At 44.2% G+C, this 26,069-nt stretch overlaps 1 protein-coding gene across 7 annotated transcripts in view; it reads right to left on the bottom strand.

Annotated features, from left to right (window-relative positions):
- MPP7 (MAGUK p55 scaffold protein 7) overlaps positions 1–26,069 on the bottom strand; it is a 260,619-nt gene that overhangs the window by 91,507 nt on the left and 143,043 nt on the right. For all 7 annotated transcript variants that reach the window (XM_069959010.1, XM_069959013.1, XM_069959009.1 and 4 more), the window contains one exon: positions 14,812–14,892. In XM_069959010.1, the coding sequence (XP_069815111.1) occupies positions 14,812–14,892 (81 nt within the window). The remainder of the gene's footprint in view (positions 1–14,811; positions 14,893–26,069) is intronic.

The following is a 26,069-nucleotide window of genomic DNA, read 5'->3' as shown; positions in this document are numbered from 1 at the left end:
CTAAAAAAAAGATAGGGAATAAAATACATACAAATAAACTCAAAAGCCAGTGTAATAGGAAGCATGTTCTCTGGCATCGTATGAAACGACTGCACAGAAATGTTACATAAAAAAAATTATGCAAAACATATTTTCATATAAAGCTACAAACCCTCCTGCCAAAGCTAACCGTATTCCTGGCTCCACCATGGCTATGGCCAGAAATATACCACTGTGTTACGTACACATAGGAAAAGGGCAAAATAAAAAGAATAAAAGGTAAAAGAATAATAAAAGGTTATAAAAAAAAAAAAAAATCATCATAAAAATGGTATGCCTCCAATATTTTTTCACCTTTGACCCCTAAGCATGTAGCAATACTAGATAAACTAATCTATATCTGTCTATTAATACCAATAAAGCATCAAAACTAACAGGTTCTACCGAAACACGTATTTTTATTTATTTATTTTTTATAGATAAATGTGATGCTGATGAGAATACAGGTCATCTTTAACTTATACCCACTTTTAAAGCAACACTATAGTTTTTTTGCCCACTTGCCACCACTATTCCTACAGTGCCATCTGTTTCATTCTAGCTCAGTTGCAGCCATACATTTCATTACTGTAACTGGATCATGTGACCATCAATCAAAGCAACAGAAAATTATATGGCTTTATGTATTCCAGAAAGTAGTCTGTCCTAGGTCAACTGAAGGGAACAGCGCCTGAGTGCAATGGGAGGCTATTAGCAGGTTAGATTCCTCTAACCTACTGATAGTTACCCCTTTAATATTTTAGGATTAGCCAAGAGGTTGCAAATCCTGCACCTTAAAGGGGGCAATACAGAAAACAGAAATACAGAACACAGTGGCTTTGAGTCTGGTATCACAACTTGGCACCACCAATTTTAACAGAGCTCAGTTGCAATACCACACACAACCTGTAGGACAAGAGTGGCGCTGTTTCTGAAATAAAACTGCAATGTTCTTGCAATGCTCACAACGGGATAATTATTATTACTTTAGACAGATAATGGCGTAAATTAGATTACCGATCTGTCTGCAGGTTTATTTTCTGTCTGGGGGAAGGACCATGATGCGGCCTTTTTAGTAAATTTGGCACATTTTACTCTAATGAACTTTAGCTTAAGACTGGTGTATGTAATCTATCTCCTATCTATAAGCTGGAGTTACATACTGGAAAAAAAAACATACATAGACAAAACAGTAAGTGACTATTACAGCATCAGCAGCTGAAAGTAATTTATAGAAACGTCCGAGGAAGGAAAATTCATTGTGATTTAATTCGGGCGATCCCTGGACAAAGTAAGGAACTCTAGGACACTACCTTCCCCATACCAAAATGGAGAGTGCTATTGCAGTACTGATAATTCTGCACAGGACTGTATAGTTCTTTTGTAAAATTAGCATTGCCTACAAATACATTTTTATAAACCATTGAGCTTTTTCCATGAGAATCGGTACCCGCACTCTCTGTTCTTTTGCAAGGTTAAAAAAAAATAAAAATCATCAGTGTGACTTGAAATCCAGTCTTCTTAGGGAGAACAACAAGCTGTTTTTAACCATGCAATGTTCCCTGGGAGCTCACTCTCTACTGCCATCTATTGGAAGTTCCATAGAAAATGAATGGAGTCCCAAAGGTCAGCCACCCACCACTTGCCTAGTTATTCCCTATCCAGTGACTCTTCCCCAAAAGAGAGTGTCTCCTGATTGTAGACTACTGATTTGGGGCTCTTGCCCCTGTCAAAGCAGTGGGTTGAGCACCAAAATACAGGCTACCTACAATAGGTGGCACTACTGAAAAAGCCCTTTTCCTTCTGGAGGAGAGCTACTTTGCATATGTCATCCTAGGAAACATTGCATTGGCTATAAGACTCTCTTATCCCAACTTGAAGGTCTCCCTAAGCAGACACATTACCATTTAGACCCACATCAAAAGTCTCTTCCCTCACAGAGTGTATCTTGCTCTGTAGGGCAAAAGAAAAGCCAGTGAAGCCTCATTGAAGAGTCTCAAAACACAGGACTAGCCAGATATCCCTCCGGGAAGGACCCAGCCAAGGGGTGGCTTCTGTAAGGAAACCATCAAAACCACCATATTAAGGGGACCTATAAGTCAATGTAATGACAAGGGAAAAACCAAGGCCAGGTATCCATCCACAGACAGCTGTTTCGGGGTGTTGCCCCTCATCAGTATGGAGCAGGATTCTGGCTAGGTGGGAGCAATGCCTAGTAGAGCCATAAGAGAAACAGATTGCTGATCTCAGGGAGACCAGCCAAATGAGAACACTGCTGGCTGCTAGTGAAAGCGCTCAATGCAGTGGAATAGTGCAAGAGGAGCCCCATGAGCCTTATTGAAGAGTTTTGAAGCACAGGACTAGTCAGATGTCCCTCCGGGAAGGACCCGGCCTAGGTCACAACCCTAGCAGCCGGCAGTGTTATCGTTTGGCTGGTCTCCCTGAGATCAGCGATCTGTTTCTCTTATTGCTCTGCAGGGGTAAGAACCCCAAAACAGCGGTGTACAGATGGATCCTCTTTCTTGTGGAGAAGGTTCTGGTTTGGCTGATAATCACTAATCACGTTTCTACATTCTTACAGGTCAGCTGTATATTATGATTATAGCTGTCTCTTAGCTGATGGCTGTTTGTAAAGGTATAAAATCATGTTTCCTTTCCCAAGTGCCATAGGGGTGATGCAACATTCTCCTCCCTCCCTGCCTTGTACATCAATCGTGCAAGGTAGGGGTCGGGGGGAGAGAGGAGGCATGCCAGCTGCAGCTCAGCACCATCTTTATGACCCCTGAGCTGAGGATAACATGATTTTTCCATCTTTGCACTAGCTAAAAGACCAGTATCATTTGCTGTATCTTCCATGTCTGCAGTTCTGAGCAGGATATAGAGCCGACAGATTCCCTTTAAAGGGGTTGAACATTAACTTATAAAGAACTACCTCCTCCAATAGGGGGCACTAGAGATCAAGCTCTGGAGAAGAGATACTTTAAAATGGAAACGTGTGATCAATTTTGTATATATCTATAAGGCTAGGATCTCATGGTCATGGTAAAATTGTGGGTTACACTGACCATCAAACAATGGTTCTCTAAAGAAAAAAAAATCAGTGTGCAATTTATAAGCCTTGCAAGTATTCGGCCGATTCTTGCATGACTTCAACCATATGGAATCGCTGAGGTTGGGCAAGAGGTGCCCCAGCCTGAACGCTATATAAAGTTATAATTACACGCCAATACTTTTTCTTGATCACAAAATGAATTATAATAGAGATGCTGGAAGCCGAGCAACACTCCATTACTTCTTCTAAGATGTGGGAACCCAACCAAAGACTCGAAATGAAACAATCCCCCTTCTCCAGAATAGCGGTGGCCGAGACTCCACTGTTTAATTGTGATTCTAACCTGAGATGCCAATCACTTCCAGTCTGTAATTGCGCCAAAGGAAGAAGGACAACATAATTGGCCCGAGCTGAAGGAGCCGAGCGGCACTTAATCCAATATTTATTTTGTTTGGGAAAATATGGCAAGCCGCAAGCATGATAGGTCAGTAACCCAGCCCAGACAGGAACACAGTAGAGAAACTGTAGACCAGAAATTATTGGGAAAAGAGCGTTTGAAGGGGTTCTTCAATTACAGGCTTTAATGTGGAATTATCCTTCTTCAGAACTTGCCTGGTGAAGTTAATACATGAAAGCTGAACCACGATCTAACTGCGCACATCAAGCCCATGTCTATGCTGTACCTTGCTTTGTTTAGTTCCCAGGAAAAATATCACTTTGGGGTCTAACTCACTGCAAACCTGAACTTATTTTTATAAAAGACTATGAAGCCATTTGTTTTTTTAAATACAGATTTTATAGCATTAGAAATATATGGCTGCTTTTGTTTCAGAAACTGAGTCACGTCGGGCCACAGGTTGTGTTTGGTTTAGGGGAAAGAGCAACATGGAGCAGTTGGCGGCATAGCCAAAACTATAGCTAAATTTAGCACCCAATGCTTTCAAGTAGGTCAGGTACAGATCTAAAGGTCCCCATATACCTTAGGGTACTATTACATGGAACGATAATCGGCCCTATCACAATATATAAACACAACGATCAGCCGATGACAACAATCATCAGCTGATCGTTGATATAGGTTTGGACCTATAACTGTCGGGCACCGACCACGCATCGCTATGTGTAATAGCGGTGCGCGGCCAGCGGCGGACGATTCGCAAAGTGCATACATTACCTATCCATGGTCCAGGGTTCTGATTCTCCCCGGGTCCCGCGCGCTGCAGCTTCACAGCGGCCTGTCTTAGCCGACTGCCGCGGCCAGTGATTGGCTGAGCGGCCTGTCAGCTAAGACAGGCTGCTCTGAAGCTGCAGTGCGCGGTACCCGGGGCGAAGCAGACCGCAAGAGGAGCCCTGGACCATGGATAGGTAATGTATGCAGTTTAAGCAAGGGCTGCAAGGACATCAGTAACACCCTTGTAAATGATTATCGGACCGTGTAATAGGCCTAGTAAACGAGCGCCGATCCAGCAGATCTCTGCTCGTTTACAGGTATTATCGGGCCCCCATCGGCCTGTGTAATACCACCCTAAGGGTCCATTTACACAGAAAGATTATCTGACAGATTATCTGTCAAAGATTTGAAGGCAAAGCCAGGAATGGATTTGGAAAGAGGATAAATCCCAGTCTTTCCTTTATGACCTGTTCTCTGTTTATAGTCTGTTTCTGACTTTGGCTTCAAATCTTTGGCAGATAATCTGTCAGATAATCTTTCTGTGTAAATAGACCCTTAGGGTACTATTAGACGAAGCAATTATTACTGATTAACCAGAAATCGTTCACCATATTACACAAAATGACAGTAGTTAGTTTACTTTATCTGATTCCAGCAAAAGAAGGAACAATGTGCAATTACACTGAACGATTAGTGAATGAATAAGGAACTACAGCGAAAGAATGTGGAATTACATTAGCGAATGATAAACAATGATTTTAGGGTGAGATCTGAATCAACAATTAACGACACATGAACGCCTTTGTTTGAAGCAAGAAAAGCAACTGTGCCAAATGTTTCTGTGTATAGGGAGGACAGAGGACGGGTGGAAGATATGACTGATAGCCAAACGATTGTTAAGCCATCAGTTATTGAAATTGAATGGCAACATTTACACATCCGATTCATCTCTCCCCTGACATCATCTAGGAGACCTCAACATACACATGGGATATTGTGCCAATGCCACCAATCTTGTCGGATTTGACTGACTTTGACTGGAGGGGCAATGAAGCACTACACTAAAAAATTATGATTGTTCCAGGCTCCTTACAAACTAGGAGAAAAACAAAAACACATACGTGGCGTCCCACTACGGGTGTTTCGTGTTTCTTACACCTGTCGCATAAGCTTTTTCTGGTGATGAAGGTATTCTGGAGTTACACCACAAGATGTCAGTATTTTATATGAAGGCTTTTATATATTGCACAGCTGAAGATAAAAAGGGTTACTTTTTTGTGTGCCCTATGTGTTCAGTGATGACCTATGGGAGATGCTCTTTCTTTCTAGCCTATCACTCTTCTTCTTTCCCTTGCACACACTCCTTTCCACCACTCACAGGGTCCCTTACATAGTCCCTGTAGGAGGTTGCTTGGTGGGAGGAGGTGTAGCTTCAGTCTTATCCAGATTCTTATGGGAGGACACACAGAGCAGACTTCCCTGCTGTAGTCAAGCAGGGCCTGGCTCTGCCAGGACCCTTGTCCGGGACAAGTCTAGACAGTGTGGTCTAGTTAGTGAGTTGGTGAGACAAGCGTGTTCAGATGCAACTAGAGACAACCAGTTCTTTTAGTACTTATATTATATCTAGTATGCAGTTCTAGAAACTACAAGAGGGAGAAAAGTCAGGCATCAACCTAGCCCATGCCAAGAACCAGTCTAAAAAGTGCAGTATCCTACCACACAAGAGGAACTAGCCTGGATAAAACAAAGCTACCAGAAGGTCTATGTATTCTCTCAGTGCAACTAAACCAGGAAACCTCAGACACTTAGCTTCACCCATGTAACCAAGCCTGGGGCTTGTATCACCCTATTCAGATGAGTACCTCGACACTGCAGGGCAGAAGGTGGCCAGACTATAGTCTAAACATGGGTACAAGTAAACTTCTCACTCTCAAGTATCTGTCCAAAGTTCTGGCAGAGCACAGTACTTCATTGGGTAAGGACTCCCTTGACAAACTCCTCTCCTCTATGCTACTCCACTCTACTCTAAACTTTCAAGCACTGCTGCAACTACCTCTACTCTACGTTTTCAAGCATCTCCTCAGCACAACTGAGTTTAAGCACAAAAGCCTGTACAAAGCTTTATCTATTTGCTACCAAAGTGTTCTGTATTATCCAGAGACTGTACAGTAAAGATGTTCCTTTTTCATCACTGGGACTCAGTCATCCTTTCTTCTGCACCAGCACCTATACACACTAGCTGTACACCTTGGGTTGTTTTTCACCTTTCTGTGGGTGGCGGTACCAATAGTCCGGGTGGGTCGATTGTTACTCAGGACTACCGTGATAAGAGCCCAAGAGACCAATCACAGCCCGGTAGGTCACTGACACAACATTTTGGGGATACAAACCGGCCATACACAAAGCAGGTATCAACATCACATCTGTGTGCTGGACTAGCACTGGCGTCACGACAATCACCATCACTGGCCGAGTAGTACACCACACATACTTATCTAGACCCACTTCCTTGCAGCCTCAATTCAGCTCTGTCCAATTCACGATCTTCTCTCTTTAAAGGCCCTGTTACACTAAAAGATTATCAGTCTTACTTGGCCCGATTACCAACCATTAAGGCCGATAATTGTTATGTGTAATGGCACATCTTAAAATATCAGGTTTAGTTTGCTGCGAGTTGCTCCGTACAATAGGAGCGGCAGCAGAAGACCGCTGCTGATTAAATGGGCCATCCAAACAATCTAAGGATTGTTTGGATGAACTCTCCCCGCTCCCTGTCAGTGTGTGTAACAGCACAGTGCAGCGAGCAGTGTACGAAGGGCAAGCAAAAGCGGAGTTGACAAGTCGGCACTCGCTTCCCTGTAGCATGGAGCCATGGGTCCGAGACAAGCACTCGGAAGCAGTCAATGAACGGCTGCAGTGGTGTATCATTGGAGCTGTGGGGGAGGGTAAGAATTTTTACAGCTCCAGTTTTCAGCTGCACTTCCTTTCATACAGGAGGCCCTGTGCACATGACAAATAACCATGAGCAACACGATGTGGGATGGTTAAGAAGACTATTCTATAGAACACAGTGAATAAAATTTGACTTGACATTGGACAAAGTACTTCTCATGTACATTACACACTTTTTCTATTTTATGTTTTTACCTGGATTACCCCTTTAAGGGAAAAAAAAACCACAATAAAACCTATTATTAAAAACACATGTGAGTTTCCGTATTCTCAGCTGTTTATAAGACATCGCATCAATATATTTTTGTATCACTGACATTAAACCCATGAATGCAGAAAACTAGGTGTGAAAATGCTTAATATCAACTAGCAGCAAATCATAGTTTTGCAGCCTAATAAAAAAAAATGCTTAAAAAAGTAAAACCACAAGACGTCAGTTTTATATAGATAGTTCAAAAATAAAGTATGGAAAATAACAGGAATATACATATAAAAAATAAAAAAAACATGACAGACTTAAAAACATGAATCCTTGCCAGTCAAGTCATTGTGCCTATATGCTAAGTGTGTAGGCCTTGAGGTTGCCTGAAGAGCCCTATTGTTTTGTCTGTAGACCTCTGTACAATCTAATCTAACTGTGATATCCCCTTCCGTGCCCCCTATATACATTACATCTGGTGGCTTAGTAAGTGTTAAAGGGTTACTCCAGCGATCCCATGAAAAAATAAAATGCACAAAAAAACATATAGGTGCATTCACTGACCCCCTACTGATTGTTTGACACCTTTCCCACTTGTTTACACTGCTCCTAGCCCCAAATTCAAACTATTACAAATGATTTCAGTTTTATATCATGGCACCCAGTCAGGAAACTACATCTCCCAGCAATGCATGCACCTCAGAACCAACTACCGGGTACCCACCCCTGTCTCATAGTATACGCTTACCACTGGCTACATCGGCAACACAATACCGATCTACCTATTGTACTATATACTACTCAGGAGAGGTTGCCGTTTCCCTGCGCTTGGCCAGGTGATCACTGTGTGATGTCAGTGGTGGGTTACAGATTAGGTGTTACAGTTTGCCTGGCAAAGAGACAGATCATGTGACCTCTGTCTCAGAAGGGAGGGGGAGGACAGAGGAGTGGAGAAAGAGAGGACCAGGAAGTGAGGATTTTCTGCAGCTTCAGGGTGTGATTTAGGAAGTGCTGCAGACAAACAGCCCAATTCATGTAATAGAATCCGATTATACACACATAGATTTTGGTTGGGGATTGAACAGGGTTAACTCTTCCTTAAAGAGTATGTACCATCAGGTACACCCTCTTTAATCTGACACAGGGATAGAACGGCGCTGTCAGGGGCAAGCCGGTGCCGCGGTCTGTTTTTCGATCCGCGGCCCGGTTCCCGTGTACAGCGCCGTCCTATGCAAGGAGTCATAGAGGCAAGGGAAAAACTGACCGCGGCACCGGCTGGCCAGTGACGGCGCCGTTCTATCCCTGTGTCAAATTAAAGAGGATGTACCTCATGGTACATCCTCTTTAACTGGGGTTCCTCTTTGAGAGAATAGATAAAATGAAGTATGATGCAGACTTAGGCTATGTTCACACAATCGATCTTTTCGTAAAAGTACGGCCATTGTTGCAATCGGCAACAATGGCCGGACTTTTCACAAAAAGATACGTTGCCTTGTGCTCTATGGGATCACGGCCGGAGTGTATACACATAGTATACACTCCGGCCGGGATGGGATCCCTCGTGGAGCCGCAAACAACTGACATGTGAGTTTTCTGTGGCCGCTATTCAGTGAACCCCGTCAGTTCACACAATAGAGCAAGCGGCTCCGGCCGTACGCTCTATTGGGTGCTGTGGGGAGTTCTGATGCGGGCGTGCATGGATGCGCCAGCTTTAGAACTCTGCGGCCCGAAAGATCAAGGGATGATCTTTTCAGAGACCGGCCATTCCGTGACCCGGCTGGTCTCTTACAGCATGTGAACATGGCCTTAGGCTGTAAAAGGTTTGCTGTACAATCAGACTACGCAGGGTTTGTTTGTAGTCTGTTACCATGGAGACACACATGACTGCACAGGAGCTGTAGAAACAAAAAGATCTACTGGAAAGTTGCTTTTTAAACTTTAGATACGTAATAATGGAATAAAAAAAAATATATGTGGACATACCATTTAAATAGTACTTTATATACTGGAGAACTGTGACCCTATATTTTCCAAAAAAAAGTTCAAAAATTTAAGTGGGCTCCAAACTCTACTAGAGCGGTCAGCTGAATGCTCCCGAATCCCTCATACACATGTACGCTCAGCTCAGTTAAGTATCCATGTGTTTTAAGTGGTCAGAGAGGAGAAAGTCCCTGCCCTGCAGTGGAGAAGAGCAGGGCATTCACTGCCAGGTTCTCCAATTTCTGAGTCTCCAGCTGCTGCTAATCTACAGATCCCAAAACACCTTCAGTATGCTGAGACTTGTAGTTTACAGCCGACACACCCTACGGCCAGCTTATCCTTCTGGAATGCTTCTAACAAAAAAAAAAGATTCTGCCAAGTAGACCACGCGGCCAAGATCTATGGATGGAATCCTATTAGTTGCTATGGATGAATCTTTTTTTTTCTTGCATATCCATGTCATCTGCTCAGACATCTGTGTATCATGCAGAAACACTTCTCGGCCATACGGCACATTTTTGGGTGCGTTAATTGTCTATCCATATACCTCATACTCGGCTGAACCATAACCTGGGTTTTAAATAGCCCATTTTATGGTGTGATCTTCGAATTGGATATATTGCTCAGAAAATGGTCCAGAAGAGGCGCAAGTAAATCACCTCTAAAAACAGAAGGCAGACGAGTTACTTCCAGCACTAGGAACTGCCAGGAGGAACATAAAATCGGCGGTTCCCTTACAGCGCTGAGCGAGCCCCCCTAACCTCCTGACAGATAGAAGCCTGCACTGGATTGAACATCAATGTATTACTGACCTCTCTGGCAGCAAGGACAGATCTGTGAATTTAATAACCATGTCTTCCATGCTGAAAACCAGCTGTCCACATATGTTTAATGGATTATTCCAATCGCGTCGAACCAAAGGGAAAAATGTTCTTTCTTATTACTCTGATGCTGCAGGACTGGAGCAGCGGAGAGGAAAATGTTGGGAGTTGGGGCAATGTCTAACCGCAAAATGCATGTTCTGGCAAATAGTCATTCATTTTCACGTTAATGGGCGGTGGAGAATCCAGATCATTAGAGAACGACAATCTGCGGTGCGTCCCTGACCTCACTTCACATCGTGGACAAAGTCACTGAGGTAAAGCAGCAGCTGCAGCTTAACCTTGACACGGAGAGGAAATCGTTGGGGGATGAATGGAGGTGGATGCCAAGGTCTATTAAGAATAAAAGTTATATGGAATATCTATGGGATAGGTTAAAACTAGCTGATCAGTGGGGATCCCAGCAGATACATCCATATTCCATATAACTTTTATTCTTCACATAGCCCATAATTTATTAGACCTTAGTGTCGACCTCCATTCATCCCAAGAGTGTATGTTATTAGCTCCCCCTAGTGGATGTAGTTGCAAGCACACATGCTCAGCCTCTGCTCTATTCATTCTCTATGGGATTTCCAAAAGGCCTGTACTGGAATCCTCATTGAGAGTGAACGGAGCAGTGGTTGTCGCTTCATTTAGACCTTTGTACACAATGGGGGTCCAGTGGTCCCTCTTGCCTGATGATTTACAGACTTCCCTACTGTGACATAAGCACAAGCTTGCCTGACATCAAGCAGAAAGGACTGTCAATCATCAGACAGGAAGCATGATGGCACCAGGTGACCTGTCAATCGTCATACAGGAGTAATGCTTGCAACAGGGGGAGAACTGTCAATCAACAGACAGGAGGCGTGCTTGCAAAAGGGAGAGACCTGTCAATCATCAGACAGGAGGCGTGCTTGCAGCAGGAGGGGGGGGGGGTGAATGCAGAGATGACTCCTTGACTCAGAGCTGCTGTGTAACATCCCAACGACATCAGGTACTTTATTTGTATACAACAAAGGCAGCAAAAGGCATCACTAAAGGCTGCTGAGAGGTTCTTTAAAAAGGGACTGTAGCAAGAAGTGAAGCTGATAAAATCCCATGTTTACACACTGTATATGAAAAGCAGTACAATTGTCCTGTTTTTAGTCAACTGAGTTACATCCCGGACGCATGGATAGGCTGACACCCTGTCAGAATTGGGTGCCAAATATCAGTGCTCGAACAGGCACAGACCTCATTCACTCCTATGGCCCTATACAGTCAGCTAGTAAGTACGTTTGAGTGTTTTTCTGCATGTACATCAGCTTTCACTAACTGTCTATATTCAAGCCATAATAGTAAATGGGGTCTGTCCTGCACCCCATTCTAACAGGATGCCGATGTATCCGTGCATTGGCTAGCAGAAACGTGGTGTGAACCGAGCCTAAAACAAGGTTGTCGTCAAGTTGCAAAAACAGCTTTGCCTTCCCCCAGAGATCTCAGAAACATGAGAGCCCTTAGTAAGGAAACTATAAGATGATAAATAGAATTTTGTTGTTGGACTCCCCCTCTTATAATCCAGTAAAAGCTGCTTCCATACACTGCCGTTTCCTTCCTTTCCTTATTCCCAATTAACATTACAATAAATTGTTTGCAACCAAATATTTTTTGTAAATGACATTTTAATAGTTTACAAAAACACCAGCTATAAAATATTCTGAATATTCCCACAAAAACGGGGTCCACGTGCCCAGAAAATGTCAGGGGTAGAAAATAAAGAGTTTAGTGGACGGTATAAATAATAACAAGAATGCAAACACAAGAACACTAAACAACATGGGAAACTAATTCTACAACCTGTAATGGATTTCCCATGCAATGGTATAGGTTATCACTTCTGCCATAGCATTTGGCAACCTTTTACAATTCCTTAAAATAAGAAAAGTGTGTTCTCTATGTGCTGATAAAGAAAAGCCCATACTCTGGACGTTGTGTAGTGTTCCTTTGAGTAAGAGGCTTTATAAAAGTAACAGTGGGGTCTAACAGTGTAAGAGGTCACTATAAGCAGCTATAAGGCTTCGTTCCCACTGAGCAAAACTAACATGTTCATTCTTCAGCGCGGACAAAGCAGGAGTGCGCGTCTCCCATAGACTCCCATTATGAGAGGGAGGCTAACGGCATTCCGCTAGTTTTGCTCAGTGGGAACGAAGCCTAAGGGAGGAGCCCCCCACACGCACACACTTTAAAAAGCAGCTACATTTTTTTTATGACAGTGCCCATTTAAAAGGAACCCATTATGTTAAAGTGACTCTGTAGCCACAATCTGACCCCCCCCCCAAACCACTTGTACCTTCAGATAGCTGCTTTTAATCCAAGATCTGTCCTGGGGTCCATTCGGCAGGTGATGCAGTTATCGTCCTTAAAAAAACAGCTTTTAAACTTGCAGCCCTGTGCCAAATGGCCGTGGCCTAGAATATCTGTGCCCTAACCTTGCACCACCCCTCAGTCTCTCCTCCCCGACCTCTTCATCATTAGGAATGCTACTGGCGGGATATTTCCTATTCCTCTGCAGTGAACATTGCACAGGTGCCTTAACGATCCAGCCCATGTGCTGTGTTCTCACAGCTGATGAATAGGAGACAATCTGAATGGAGAATTCCTAATGATGAAGAGGGCGGGGAGGAGAGACTGAGGGGTGGTGCAAGGTTAGGGCACAGATATTCTAGGCCACGGCCATTTGGCACAGGGCTGCAAGTTTAAAAGTTGTTTTTTTAAGGACAATAACTGCATCACCTGCCGAATGGACCACAGGACAGATCTAGGATTAAAAGTAGCTATCCGAAGGTACAAGCGGTTTGGGAAGGTCAGATTGTGGGTACAGAGTCGCTTTAAATATACAGTCCAATGTGCAAGTTGTATGTTACAGAGCAGGAGGAGCTGAGTATGTATTTGTAAGAAAAGATTTGGCATTACCTGTAATGTATTGGTCCAAACCTCAGTCTAAACTTAGGAGTCCGGAGGGTGATTGATACCTATCCTAGATGTACAATCACAATAAATTCATCCGAACTTAGATCTGACGTCTCAGCCGTTGATTACTTTGATCTGCATGAATTTACGCAGTTTTCGGTCAGGTATGGGTTCAGACAAATTTACTGTACGTGTACTTAAAGCGGCACTATCAGCAGGTTCGGGCCAGTGAACCTGCTGATATGAGCCAGACGCTACTTACCTCATGAGTCCAGGGCTGTAAGTCCTATTCCTGTGTGGTCCGGTAAAAGGTAGTTTTCAGCTAATTGCTCATATGCTAGTTAGCGATCCCAGAGCATTTGGGGAGTTCCCCATGCTCCCGGAGCACCCTCTCGGCCGCCTAGCCTGCCTCCTCCCGGCCCGCCCCACTATGCATATTCATATATGCATAGCTAGGCCGCTTGTTACAGCACATGTGCAGGAAACAGCCTGTTACAAGCGGCCTAGCTATGCATATATGAACATGCATAATGGAGCGGGCCGGGAAGAGGCAGGCTAGGGCGGCCGAGAGGGTGCTCCGGGAGCATGGGGAACGCCCCAAATGCTCTGGGACCGCTAACTAGCATATGAGCAATTAACTGAAAACTACCTTTTACCGGACCACACAGGAATAGGACTTACAGCCCTGGACTCATGAGGTAAATAGCGTCTGGCTCATATAAGCAGGTTCACTGGCCCAAACCTGCTAATAGTGCCATTCTTGTAGGGCTTGTCAAGTTAAATATTTCTGCTAAAGCATTCACATAGCAAACTGGCCTCTTTCTCCTGATACGCTGCTCTTTCCCTCCCATTGCTAACAGCTCTCCCCCCCCCCCCCCCCTTATTCTCTGCACCATCCACAAGCTTGAGTACTGCACATTCAATATATAAATGTATAAAACTTGTCTGTGTCTTCTTTCTGCTCAAAAGACCGCTTCAATTCATTATTGCACAGTGTCATCTAGCTGGGGATCACAGCGTTTGGGTCCTCTCCCCCACCAGGGGAATGGGGCCCAATTGCCGCAAAGCCCCGCCTAGGTGACACTGTGCACTGATTAAATCACTGATTAGAACCGCCCACTGGACTCCAAAGCTCAGAACAAGGTTTAAATTAATAAAATATAATTTCTACTGAATATTTTTCCCCAACATGTGCGGTGATCTGCTCAACCTTTTCTGCTCTATCACACATTGCATTGCATTTTCAGTGTGACTGGTTCCCTTTAAGAGCAGAACTGTTCTGATTGCAATGGTCTTTTATATTAATATTTTAGTGATAGTTGTATTATGGTGCAAGCTGTTACCACTACATTATATGATGTCTCAAAAACAGCAAAATGACTGTATGTTCCTCCGAATGGCCTTATGTGACCCATCCTAGCGTCTGTTCACACAATGCAGATTGTCAGAACAGTATAATTTCCATGACCTGTATATTTTCTGGGATGGATTAAGAGGTGCATTTACTTATTTCTAAGAGTACATAGAGTCCTCTAAGAAGAATTATAGCAGATTTCCAATAAATAATCCCTTTCTCTTCATCCAGAGGCCTAGCGGACAGTGTGCAGGTGTAGCGCGTCCTCACCTTGAGATTTGGCTTTGACAGCAGTTTCAGCAGTTCTCTGATCTCGCTGTTCAGCGGTCGGCTCTGCAGTTCCTCAGCCAGCTGCGAAAGAGACAAAATTGACACGGTGAGCCTTAAGCTGAACATTGCCTCACCCAGGGCGTCAGTGACAACCCCAGAATCTATCTTGTTTGAGATTATTGCTTTCCAGTGTGCTCAAAACAGAAGCCAGCGTGAACAAAAACAGACTATTAATCACCGGTCCTGTGCAGCCGGCCCCCATGGACCGGATTCCAGCCAGCTTTATTCAGTGGAGTTAGAGTGGAGTAATCGTATCTGGCAAGGGGAGCAGTCAGATCACATTTTGATTTATGGCCATAGGGGCAAAGTTGTGCACTTCATTTAGAGGAATGGCTCTATGCGTGCAGACAAAGACCGGCTTGTAAAAACTGACGGATCAAACTTTGACACTGTCCAAGTGAAAAAGCTTCTTGTGAACGAGGTGGTAGAACCAGCATCTCTTCCAATATCTCACTGAAGATGTGCTGTTGGGACCTGGGTTAATAAGAGGGAAAAATATACTGTAGCAGCCCCTAACGCCTATAGCTTTATTTAACCCTTTAAGTACGGGGCCAATTTTCGTTTTTGCGTTTTCGTTTTTTCCTCCTTAGGGACAGCACTTGCATTTTTCCACCTAGAAACCCACATGAGCCCTTATTTTTTGCGCCACTAATTGTACTTTGCAATGACAGGCTGAATTTTTGCATTAAGTATACTGCGAAACTAGAAAAAAATTCAAAGTGTGGTGAAATTGAAAAAAAAAACCGCATTTCTTTTATTTGGGGGGGACTGTGTTTTTACGCCATTCGCCCTGGGGTAAAACTGACATGTTCCTCAAGTCGTTACGATTAAAACGATATATAACATGTACAACTTTTCTTGTATCTGATGGCCTGTAAAAAATTCTAACCATTGTTAACAAATATACGTTCCTCAAAATCGCTCCATTCCCAGGCTTATAGCGCTTTTATCCTTTGGTCTATGGGGCTGTGTCAGGTGTCATTTTTTGCACCATGATGTGTTCTTTCTATTGGTACCTTGATTGCGCATATACGACTTTTTGATTGCTTTTTATTACATTTTTTCTGGATTTGATGCGACCAAAAAAGCACAATTTTGCACTTTGGGATATTTTTGCGCTTACGCCATTTACCGTGCGAGATCAGGAATGTGATTAATTAATAGTTCGGGTGATTACGCACGCGGCGATACCAAACATGTTTATTTATTTATTTTATTTTTTATTTTATTTAAAACCTGGGAAAAGGGGGGTGACTCATTAGAGAAGGGGGCTTTTTTACACATACACTTGTGTTAGGGTTATTCCCCCCTGGGGTTAGGGTTATTCCCCCTGGTGTTAGGGTTATTCCCCCCTGGGGGACTTCTAGTATATACACTTTAATCTCTCATTGAGATCTTTGCTGTATAGTTATACAGCAAAGATCAATGAGATCGGCACTCGTTTGCTTTCGGCTTCTGCAGCCGGTCGGCGCCATCTTGGAGCGGACCCCAGCCGGCAGCAGGTAGCTCCTCCGATCTCCCCCACTAGACACCAGGGAAGTGCTGCAGCCGATAATCAGAGGCAGTTGTCAACTTTGACAGCTGCCTCCGATTACCTGATTATCGGGCACGGCAATCACACCGTGCCCGCCAATAGCCGTGATCCCGGGCTACACGCAGCACCTGGGAACGCGGCGGTTCAGAGCGGGGTCGCCGTGCGGCCCCACTTTGAACACCTCCTGGGGACATATGATGTATGGAGAGGAGAAGTTCGGAGAAAATTTTTATGAAAGTTTTGTATTGCCCCCCAAAAGTTAAACAAATCACCAATATACACTTATTATGGGTAATGCCCATAAAGTGCTTTTTTCCCTGCACTTACTACTGCATCAAGGCTTCACTTCCTGGATAACATGGTGATGTCATTTCCTGGATAAAATGGTGATGTCACTTCCTGGATAACATGGTGATGTCACTTCCTGGATAACATGGTGATGTCACAACCCAGCTCCCAGAGCTGTGCGGGCTGTCTCTGCTGGAGAGGATGATGGCAGGGGGACACTGAGGGACACAGGGCACTGAAGGGACACTGGGCATCCCTCTGCCATCATCCTCTCCAGCAGCCACAGCCCGCACAGCTCTGGGACTCTGGTCGTGACATCACCATTTTATCCAGGAAGTGACATCACTATGTTATCCAGGAAGTGAAGCCTTGATGTGGTCTTTAATGCTTTCCTTTTGCTCCTGATGCATAGTGTCTGCTCTGTTTTCTCCACTTTTTGTCTCATGTACATAATCCCTGTTTCTGCTGTGCATCCTAGCTTGGAACTCAGCCAACTCAATCTCCTGCCCACTATATCATCTTAACTATAACCACACCCGCTTTATCCACAAAAGCCTTCCACAGAGGGAAAAGACTGTATTGGCTGCTAGGAGGTGCTGAGGCAGATACTAACTTTGCACTGCTAGGAGAGGAGACTTCATGCTTTTTACTGTGAAAGGCAAGAACCTCTAAAAACCTGTCTATAAATAGGTAACTCTTCCTTCTAGAGAAGATTCTGGCTTGACTCATAATCCCTAATCATGTTTTAAAGGGAACCTGTCACCCCCCATGCCGGGTTGACAGGCTCGCGACCCCCCGCTAGAGCCCCCTATACTTACCTGATCGCGCCGGGTCCCGCTTCTTGATCCGGTCCGGTGACGGAGATTTCAGTGCCCGAAACCCGGCGCACGCTCCTGAGAGGAGTCCAACACTCGTAGACAATGAATGGAGCGTCGGACTCACCATTCATTCTCTATGGGCATCGGACTCATCTCATGAGCGCGCACGCCAGGCTTTGGGCGCTCAAATTTCCCTCACCGGACCAAGAAGCAGGACCCGGCGCGATTAGGTAAGTATACGGGGCTCTAGCGGGGGGTCAGGAGCCTGTCACCCCGGCACAGGGGGGTGACAGGTCCTCTTTAAGACTTTTAAAGGATGTTATCACATTCTTGCAGGGACGCTACCTCCAACAGATGGCACTAAAGACCAAGCATTCTTCCTTTTGGAGGAGACCTACTTTGCACATTTTTTTTTCTCCTGTAAAGCATTGCATAGCCTATAAGGTTACAGCTGCCAGTTAGGTGCTCTCCTCCTACTGCCTCAGTTGGTCAAAGAGAAAAAAATGGTTTGCTACAATTCAGTACTTTAAAGGGAATCTGTCAATAGTATTATTCTGCCTTAAATGAGGGCAGCATAAACTTGTGACAGAAATGCTGCACAGATCAGTGTTTTACTCTTGTATTATTGTATTAGTATATTATTATTGTATTATTAGTGTGGTGTATTATTGTATTAGTGCATTATTTTGTTCAGCTGTTCTCCTAATATGCAGGAGAATTGGATTCTTGCCACACCCATCCCTGCCCTCCAGCTGCTGAATGACAGTTGACTGCCTATATACAGCATAGATAGAGAACTACCATTCAGCAGCTGGTGGGCGGGGTTTTCTGCTTCTCATGGATATCCAAGACTACTGGGCTCATGCACATAATGGAGAGAACTACTTATTGTCCATGTTATTAAGGAGGATATCTCTGGAACAGCTGCACAGAACAATGTAAGTGATACAACATGCTGTTCCGCTTCTCTGTCACTAGTTTATGCTACGCTTAGATAAGACAGCATATACCTACTGACAGTCTCTCCTTAACATGGTCAATCCCTTTTCGGTCAGGAGAATACCCAATGATGAAGGAATCCTGGTAATCAACTGTAATCTGTGAGAGAATAGGTGACTGTATAGTGTATAATTTGTCTGCAGCGCCACCATGAGGTGAAAAACAGCACTACGCAATGTACACAGAGGTATGTCATGGAGTACTGAGGTCTCATCCATACTACGCAGCGGAGAGGTTTCTGAATTTCCTCTTAATGTAAAGGTTCTCTTGTAGATTCCTGGCGTGGTTTACGAACCGCATGTTACTGTAACCTCCTTAATACCTGTGAAGGCTATAGATAAAATAATTCATGCCTGCACGTTGTTAACATAATGTCCTGGCAAGGCACACTAAGCACATTCATCCCCTCAGACATCATTTGTTATAATGAAGAAAGCTGTCCGCCCTCTCACAGACAGATAAATGATGATGGGGAAGCAGTCGCTCCGTTTCCACCATGGTGCTGCCTTACGTTTTTCCTTTTGTGACCTATGACAAACAGTAAAGGGGCGAGATCAGGTTACTCTGAGTTATGTTACAGGAACCACAAAATAGGATTTTGGATTTAAGGGCTGTTTATATCACTCTTTGGCCATACATTGCTGGTATATGTCAGGATACCTTAAAAAAAAAACAAAAAAAAAAACTACACAGCATCTGGCGTAGCTATAGGGTCCAACAGACCAAAAGCATACCTCCCAACCGTCCCGGATTTCGCGGGACAGTCCCGTTTTCGGGGTGCTGTCCCGCGGTCCCGGAACGGCCCCCCATGTCCCGCATTATATGTGGCCCCAGCGAAAAAACAATAAACCAGTAACTCACCTGTCCTCCGGTCCCAGCAGCTCCTCTCCCGGCAGAGCGCGCACTCCCGTCATCCTCCGGGGCGGGCAGCGGGGTACAGAGACACTGACTGTGCCGGAAGTGACCTGCAGCCTCTATCAGGAATCACTTCCGGTACAGTCAGTGACTCTGTGCCCCGCTGCCCGCCCCGGAGGATGACGGGAGTGCGCGCTCTGCCGGGAGAGGAGCTGCTGGGACCGGAGGACAGGTGAGTTACTGGTTTATTGTTTTTTTCCGCTGGGGCCACACTAATGGGGGGTATTGGCTACTCTGTGGGGCGCTATATGGGGTATTGGCTACTATGTGGGCACTATATAGGGGATTGGCTACTATGTGGGGCACTATATGGGCATTGGCTACTATGTGGGGCACTATATGGGGATTGGCTACTATGTGGGGCATATTTGGGGGCATTGGCTACTATGTGGGGCACTATATGGGGGATTGGATACTATGTGGGGCATATTTGGGGGCATTGGCTACTATGTGGGGCACTATATGGGGGATTGGATACTATGTGGGGCATATTTGGGGGCATTGGCTACTATGTGGGGCACTATATGGGGGATTGGATACTATGTGGGGCATATATGGGGGATGGGCTACTATGTGGGGCACTATATGGGGATTGGCTACTATGTGGGGCACTATATGGGGGATTGGCTACTATGTGGGGCACTATATGGGGATTGGCTACTATGTGGGGCACTATATGGGGGATTGGCTACTATGTGGGGCATATATGGGGGCATTGGCTACTATGTGGGGCATATATGGGGGATTGGCTACTATGTGGGGCATATATGGGGGATTGGCTACTATGTGGGGCACTATATGGGGATTGGCTACTATGTGGGGCACTATATGGGGGATTGGCTACTATGTGGGGCATATATGGGGGCATTGGCTACTATGTGGGGCATATATGGGGGATTGGCTACTATGTGGGGCATATATGGGGGATTGGCTACTATGTGGGGCATAAATGGGGCATTGGCTACTATGTGGGCACTCTATGGGGGATTGGCTACTATGTGGGGCACTATATGGAGGGATTGGCTACTATGTGGGGCACTATATGGGGATTGGCTACTATGTGGGGCACTATATGGGGGCAAAGGCTAGTATGTGGGGCACTATATGGGGGCATTGGATACTATGTGGGGCACTATATGGGGGCATTGGACACTATGTGGGGGATTGGATTCTATGTGGGGCACTATATGGGGATTGGACACTATGTGGGGCACTATATGGGGGCATTGGATACTATGTGGGGCACTATATAGGGGGATTGGATACTATGTGGGCACTATAATGGGGGATTGGATACTATATAGGGCATTTTTGGCGGGATTGGATACTCTATAAGGCACTATTCAGTCAGCAGCATGTGGTGACTAGGGGAGTGGCTATGGAGGGTTGCTATGGGGGGCGTGGCTATGGAGGGTCGCTATGGGGGATTGGCTATGGAGGGTCACTATGGGGGCGTGGCTATGGGGACCACGGCGCACATGTCCCTCTTTGCTCTTTGCAAAAGTTGGGAGGTATGCAAAAGCCTTAAGGCTCATACATCATGGTAGACTATGGGGGAGATTTATCAAACATGGTGTAAAGTGAAACTGGCTTAGTTGCCCCTAGCAACCAATCAGATTCCACCTTTCATTCCTCACAGACTTTTTGGAAAATGAACGGTGGAATCTGATTGGTTGCTAGGGGCAACTGAGCCAGTTTCACTTTACACCATGTTTGATAAATCTCCCCCTAAGTTTTAGTGCTGGACAGATAAAAGATAATAGCCTAAAACTTTGTAATTATATAATCACAAGCACGAGTACGTTAGGTCTTTAAAAGCCTATAGCCAAGCCACAGTATACACTGGAATACTATTATAACGGTATTATTACGTATACTTGCAGTGTACAGACTAAATAGGATGTGATGTCCCCCTTGCTTATTGCATTGCTTGTAACAGAAATAGTATTTGTGATACAAGGAGACCTCTTTGAATTTCCACTATGCAAAATGTATGGTCACTAGATCTCAACGTAACTTTCCAATTGTTCGGCATTTGATTACCGGTGGCTCTAGTTGTTGGATGCAGCTCTACGGGAAAACATGGATACAGCCATAGGCCTTAGGATGTCTTCATGTTTTCCAGGACTCCCTAGGGCTGAATCCAACTTCTTCAGCCACCAGTATTCAAATGGTGAGCGATCGGACTCGGGCATGCTCCAGTTGCCCTCATCCCTAATGGGGGTTGGCATCTTAAAGAGGTGGTCTTTTGAAGAAACTATATATAATCAAGTGTCAAGCTGACTCACATGACCTCTGATCAGCCACCGTCTTAATGTTAAGATTTTTTAACTGCATTCTCTCCATTTCAGATCTGCTATTAATCCCATGATGCACCAGTACAGCATCGTATGGGCAGCTACAGCCAGCAACATCTCTACCTGCTGGGAGGGCAATGTAATAAGCATCATCTCTATATTCTTTTAAAGTATAGTAAGCAAGACTGAACGGTCAACAAATCAATTCTAACCGTGTAACACGAGCTGCAGAATCATCAACTGCAACTCTAATGGGAGTTTATCATCTCTCCCCCATAGAGAGCTTGCAAAGAACGGTACATGCAGCTTCATCATACAAGAGGTTCAGCTGGCTGGGATGGTGACCCTATTGAGAGCACAGAAACACAAGTAAATTCCAGGGGGTCACCATGAGATCACATGACTTTGGCTGACGAAAAGGATTCCAGGAAAGTAACAACCAAATGAGTTAACACAAGCTGATTTATATAGATGGGCTTATAATTGCTCCCCCATACTGTATACATCCCCATATGTAGTAAGCCCCAATACCTGCCTAACCCGTTTGCAGTTGTTCCCCCGTATTGCATACATCCCGCTCTGCAGGTAGTCCCCATACTGTGTACCTCCCTCTGCCTCAGTAGTTGGCCACGTTCCCTCCTTCCCCCCATATTCACCGACCCCTACTGTGCATCCTCTTACCCTTCCTGCCTCCCCTGTGGCTTGTCTTGAACAGGTGGAGGCGGAGCATAACAAGCCTTACACTGATTAGCTGGTGGTCAGCCACCCAGTGTCAGGGATCTGGTCAGCTGACTATAACTAGGGCTTATATTTGGAGTTGGGCTTATATTTTGAGCCTACTCTAAAAAGCCTGCAAAATGAAACTAGGTCTTATTGGCAGGGTAGGGTTTATTTTCCTCCGTGAGAGTCCTGAACTTAGTGATTTATATATATATATATATATATATATATATATATTTATTTATTTTTTTTTATATAAAACAGTGCCACTTTTAGTTATTTATGGGTTGTTACTGGTATTGCAGCTCATTCTCATTCAAGTCAAAGGGGCAGATTTGAAAAAGTAGGCACTGCCCATGGATGGCACTGGCACATTGTTCTCATCCTGGACCACCCAATGCGCCTCACTAGAAGCAATATTTTACAGCTGTATTCTAATACAGACAACTTCAAGAGACTTTCAGAGTATACAATATTTCCGTATTTATTAAGAACAATCCATAGGCTGACTATATAGTATGTGACTGTCTGCAGACGAGAGGGATAAGTGAATGTGATGATAGAAATGCGGCTCAGGGGCTAAAAGCATAAGCTGCGATGCACAAATTGGACATTTCCTCCGGTTCCGTTTTGTCACTGGGATCCCACATACCTCCTGACTAGTTTTTCTATAGTTATGAATCTGTAAAGGAAAAAAACCTCACACAAGAAAAATATCATAAGGGTTGAGATTAAACCACAAGCAGGACCGCAAGTGGAACAGAACTATAAATTCACTTGATTGTGGATTATTTGGGATTGTTAAAATCCAACGGCTTGTATCTTAGTCTCCAGTATCGGAATAGGAATGGTGTTATACGCCAGAAGAATTAGATTCCAAGTACATCTTTCGGAATATACGACACACATCAACCCTTTGCCTGCTATTTATACGGATACTTGGCTGCACCGGCCGAGCTTACTTTGCCCATTTGGTGCACGTGGGGTTAAGACGACCCATAAAACAAAAATGTCAGTGGTTATGGTCTTACTATAGGAACACTGATTTCCATGCCTGCGACCAGGAGTTCTGACCCGGGCCAATTTGTGCTCAGAATCCTATGTCTTCAGCACTTTTTAATGTTGGTTTAAGAACATGTAACAGAAGATGTGCAAAGTCGTCATCAGGGAGAAGGGGTTTTGCTTTTGCAATGTTTTATGTTCACTAATGTACATAATGTTTTGTTTCTTAATCTACTGTTGGATAGTCCCCACTTTGCTAAAAACGCAGCCAAATCCCTGCCAAGAAGTGGAAATCGAGATTGTAAATGGATTCCAAAATACTCAGTGCTGCAAAGAATTATCCAATCTCGAGACACCTAAGCATTCTAAAGAGGTATGGATGTTCGGTGGATTAGATAAGACCGAGAGCCAAGGAGAGATCCCATACACTAAGTGAGTGTGTTAAGTCCCAATTTGACATGAAAACATTTCAATGGTCGCGTAGTACGGGGCCCGAGTGATATACAAAGTGGTGTAAGAGTGAGAGGGTGATACACAACGGAGATGACACCACAAACACTGCTGTGCTTCCAGGGACCAGAGAGACCGCTAGGAAACATTATTTTAATAACTTTTTGAGTAAAAGCAAATGTGATGTATGTATTTGAGCTGTATTTACTCTGACTAAGGGCCCTATTCCACCGGACGATTATCGTTCAGATTATCGTTAAATCGTTCAAATCTAAACGATAATCGTTCGGTTGAAATGCAGTTAACGATTAACGACCGATTGAGAAATCGTTGATCGCTTTTTAAAGACCTTGACCTTTTTTTATCGTTGGTCGTTCGCAAATCGTTCGCATTGAATAAGACGTCGTTTGGTCGTTCGCAATAGATACGAACGCAATAGCAAAGAAATAGCGAAGAAAAAACTGTCGCAATTACGATCATAAGTAACGATTTATCGTTCCATGGAAATGAGTGAGCGTTTTCAGGCCTTTCGCAATAGCAGTCGTTTGAGATACTTAATGGTTAACGATTATGCAAACGATAATCGTCCGGTGGAATAGGGCCCTTTCCCTTTAAAGTCAATAAGTTTTCAGCATTTCTGAAACATAAGTTTACATGCAGCATAAGTTTAAGTGTCAGCTCTGGAGGTAAACAGTTCGAAAAGAGCTTCTGAGCCCTGTATGTCAATCAGTAAAAACAGGGCTCAGCTGGGCTGGAAGCCAAGCCCTGTATATCACTCATTAAGGGGAATACTTGGTGGAGGGAGGAGGCTTGCTGCTGCGGCACCACCTCTCTGACTCTTTATCAATGGGGCTGACAGAAAGTGTCCCTATTATTATGACATGTCAAAACTTTTGACCAGCCGGGGTCTGGGTGTTCAGATTCCTACTGTTTTTGGATACAGTCAGGAGAAGTGATCTGAATAGCCATATCCTTACTATGTGACATGCCAAAAGTTTTTTTAAACAGGGACACTTTCAATCGAGTCAATCTCTGCTGACTTCTTCTGCACTGTATAAATAAGATTTCTATAATCCAAGCCAGAAGAGATGAGTGAACCTCAAGCACGCTCACCTTGGTCCAAACTCAAGCATGTGGCTAACCTGGAAAACATGGATACAGCCTATGGCCTATAGACTGTATCCATGTTTTCCTGGACTCCTTAGGGCTGCATCCAACTTCTCCAGCCACCAGTAATCGAATGCCACTGTTTGGACCAACCAGAGTGTGTTAGAGGTTTAGGAAAATAAAGAGTAGGTTCACCTCTCGACCACAGAATATGCTTAATCAACGGTACTGGTTCATACCTTGTAACAGCGTGTCTTTTAGGATCCAGAGCGGTGCATACAAAATCCAGGAGCTTGCTGGACATGCAACATATCAATCAGAAAGTCTCTGTAGCACTCGAGCTCGTAAAATCAGGGTCCTTTATTTGTCACGAACACATATACATCCAAAAGATACACAAGGAGTGTGCAGCAACGCGTTTCAACGTAACCGTCTTTTTCACAGCTTATACACTTAATACATAAAAAACTCACATATATATCAAAAATTTAAAAGCAACAGGAAACGGACCACTTACCCCCTCCTCCCACTGGCGTCTAGGTGAATGTAATGCGCATGTGTCAAATCAAGACGCGCTAGTAACACCTGTATACAGACGCTGTGGTAGTGGTGGAGATAGGTGATCCCCCTAGTGGATGAACTTGAACATTGCACACTGTATAGAAAAAATAGGGGATAGAAAAACAACAGGAATAAATAATTTTTATATTAGTTAATAAATGTACATCAAATCGGTTTTATAATTAAGTCCTTTGGGGAAGCGAGTGTCCATATTCAAAATCCAGAAGGCTTCTCGATTGAGAACCTTCTGGGACCAGTTCCCTCCTCTGCAATCTTTGTGAACTTTTTCCAGCCCAAAGAAAGAAAAATATTGCAAGTCGCCATTATGTGTTGTTATAAAATGCTTGGCTGCACCTGACACATTCTCACCCTTACGGTTAATGTCATAAATATGTTCCGCAATGCGGGTTTTTAACTTTCTTGTGGTGCAGCCTACATATGATTTTCTGCAAAAAGAACATGAAATGGTATAGATTACATGATCTGTGTTACAATTTAAAAAGGATT

This window comes from Dendropsophus ebraccatus, chromosome 2 (genome assembly GCF_027789765.1).
Source record: "Dendropsophus ebraccatus isolate aDenEbr1 chromosome 2, aDenEbr1.pat, whole genome shotgun sequence".
Lineage (NCBI taxonomy): Eukaryota > Metazoa > Chordata > Amphibia > Anura > Hylidae > Dendropsophus > Dendropsophus ebraccatus.
This window is presented reverse-complemented; position numbering and strand designations above follow the sequence as displayed.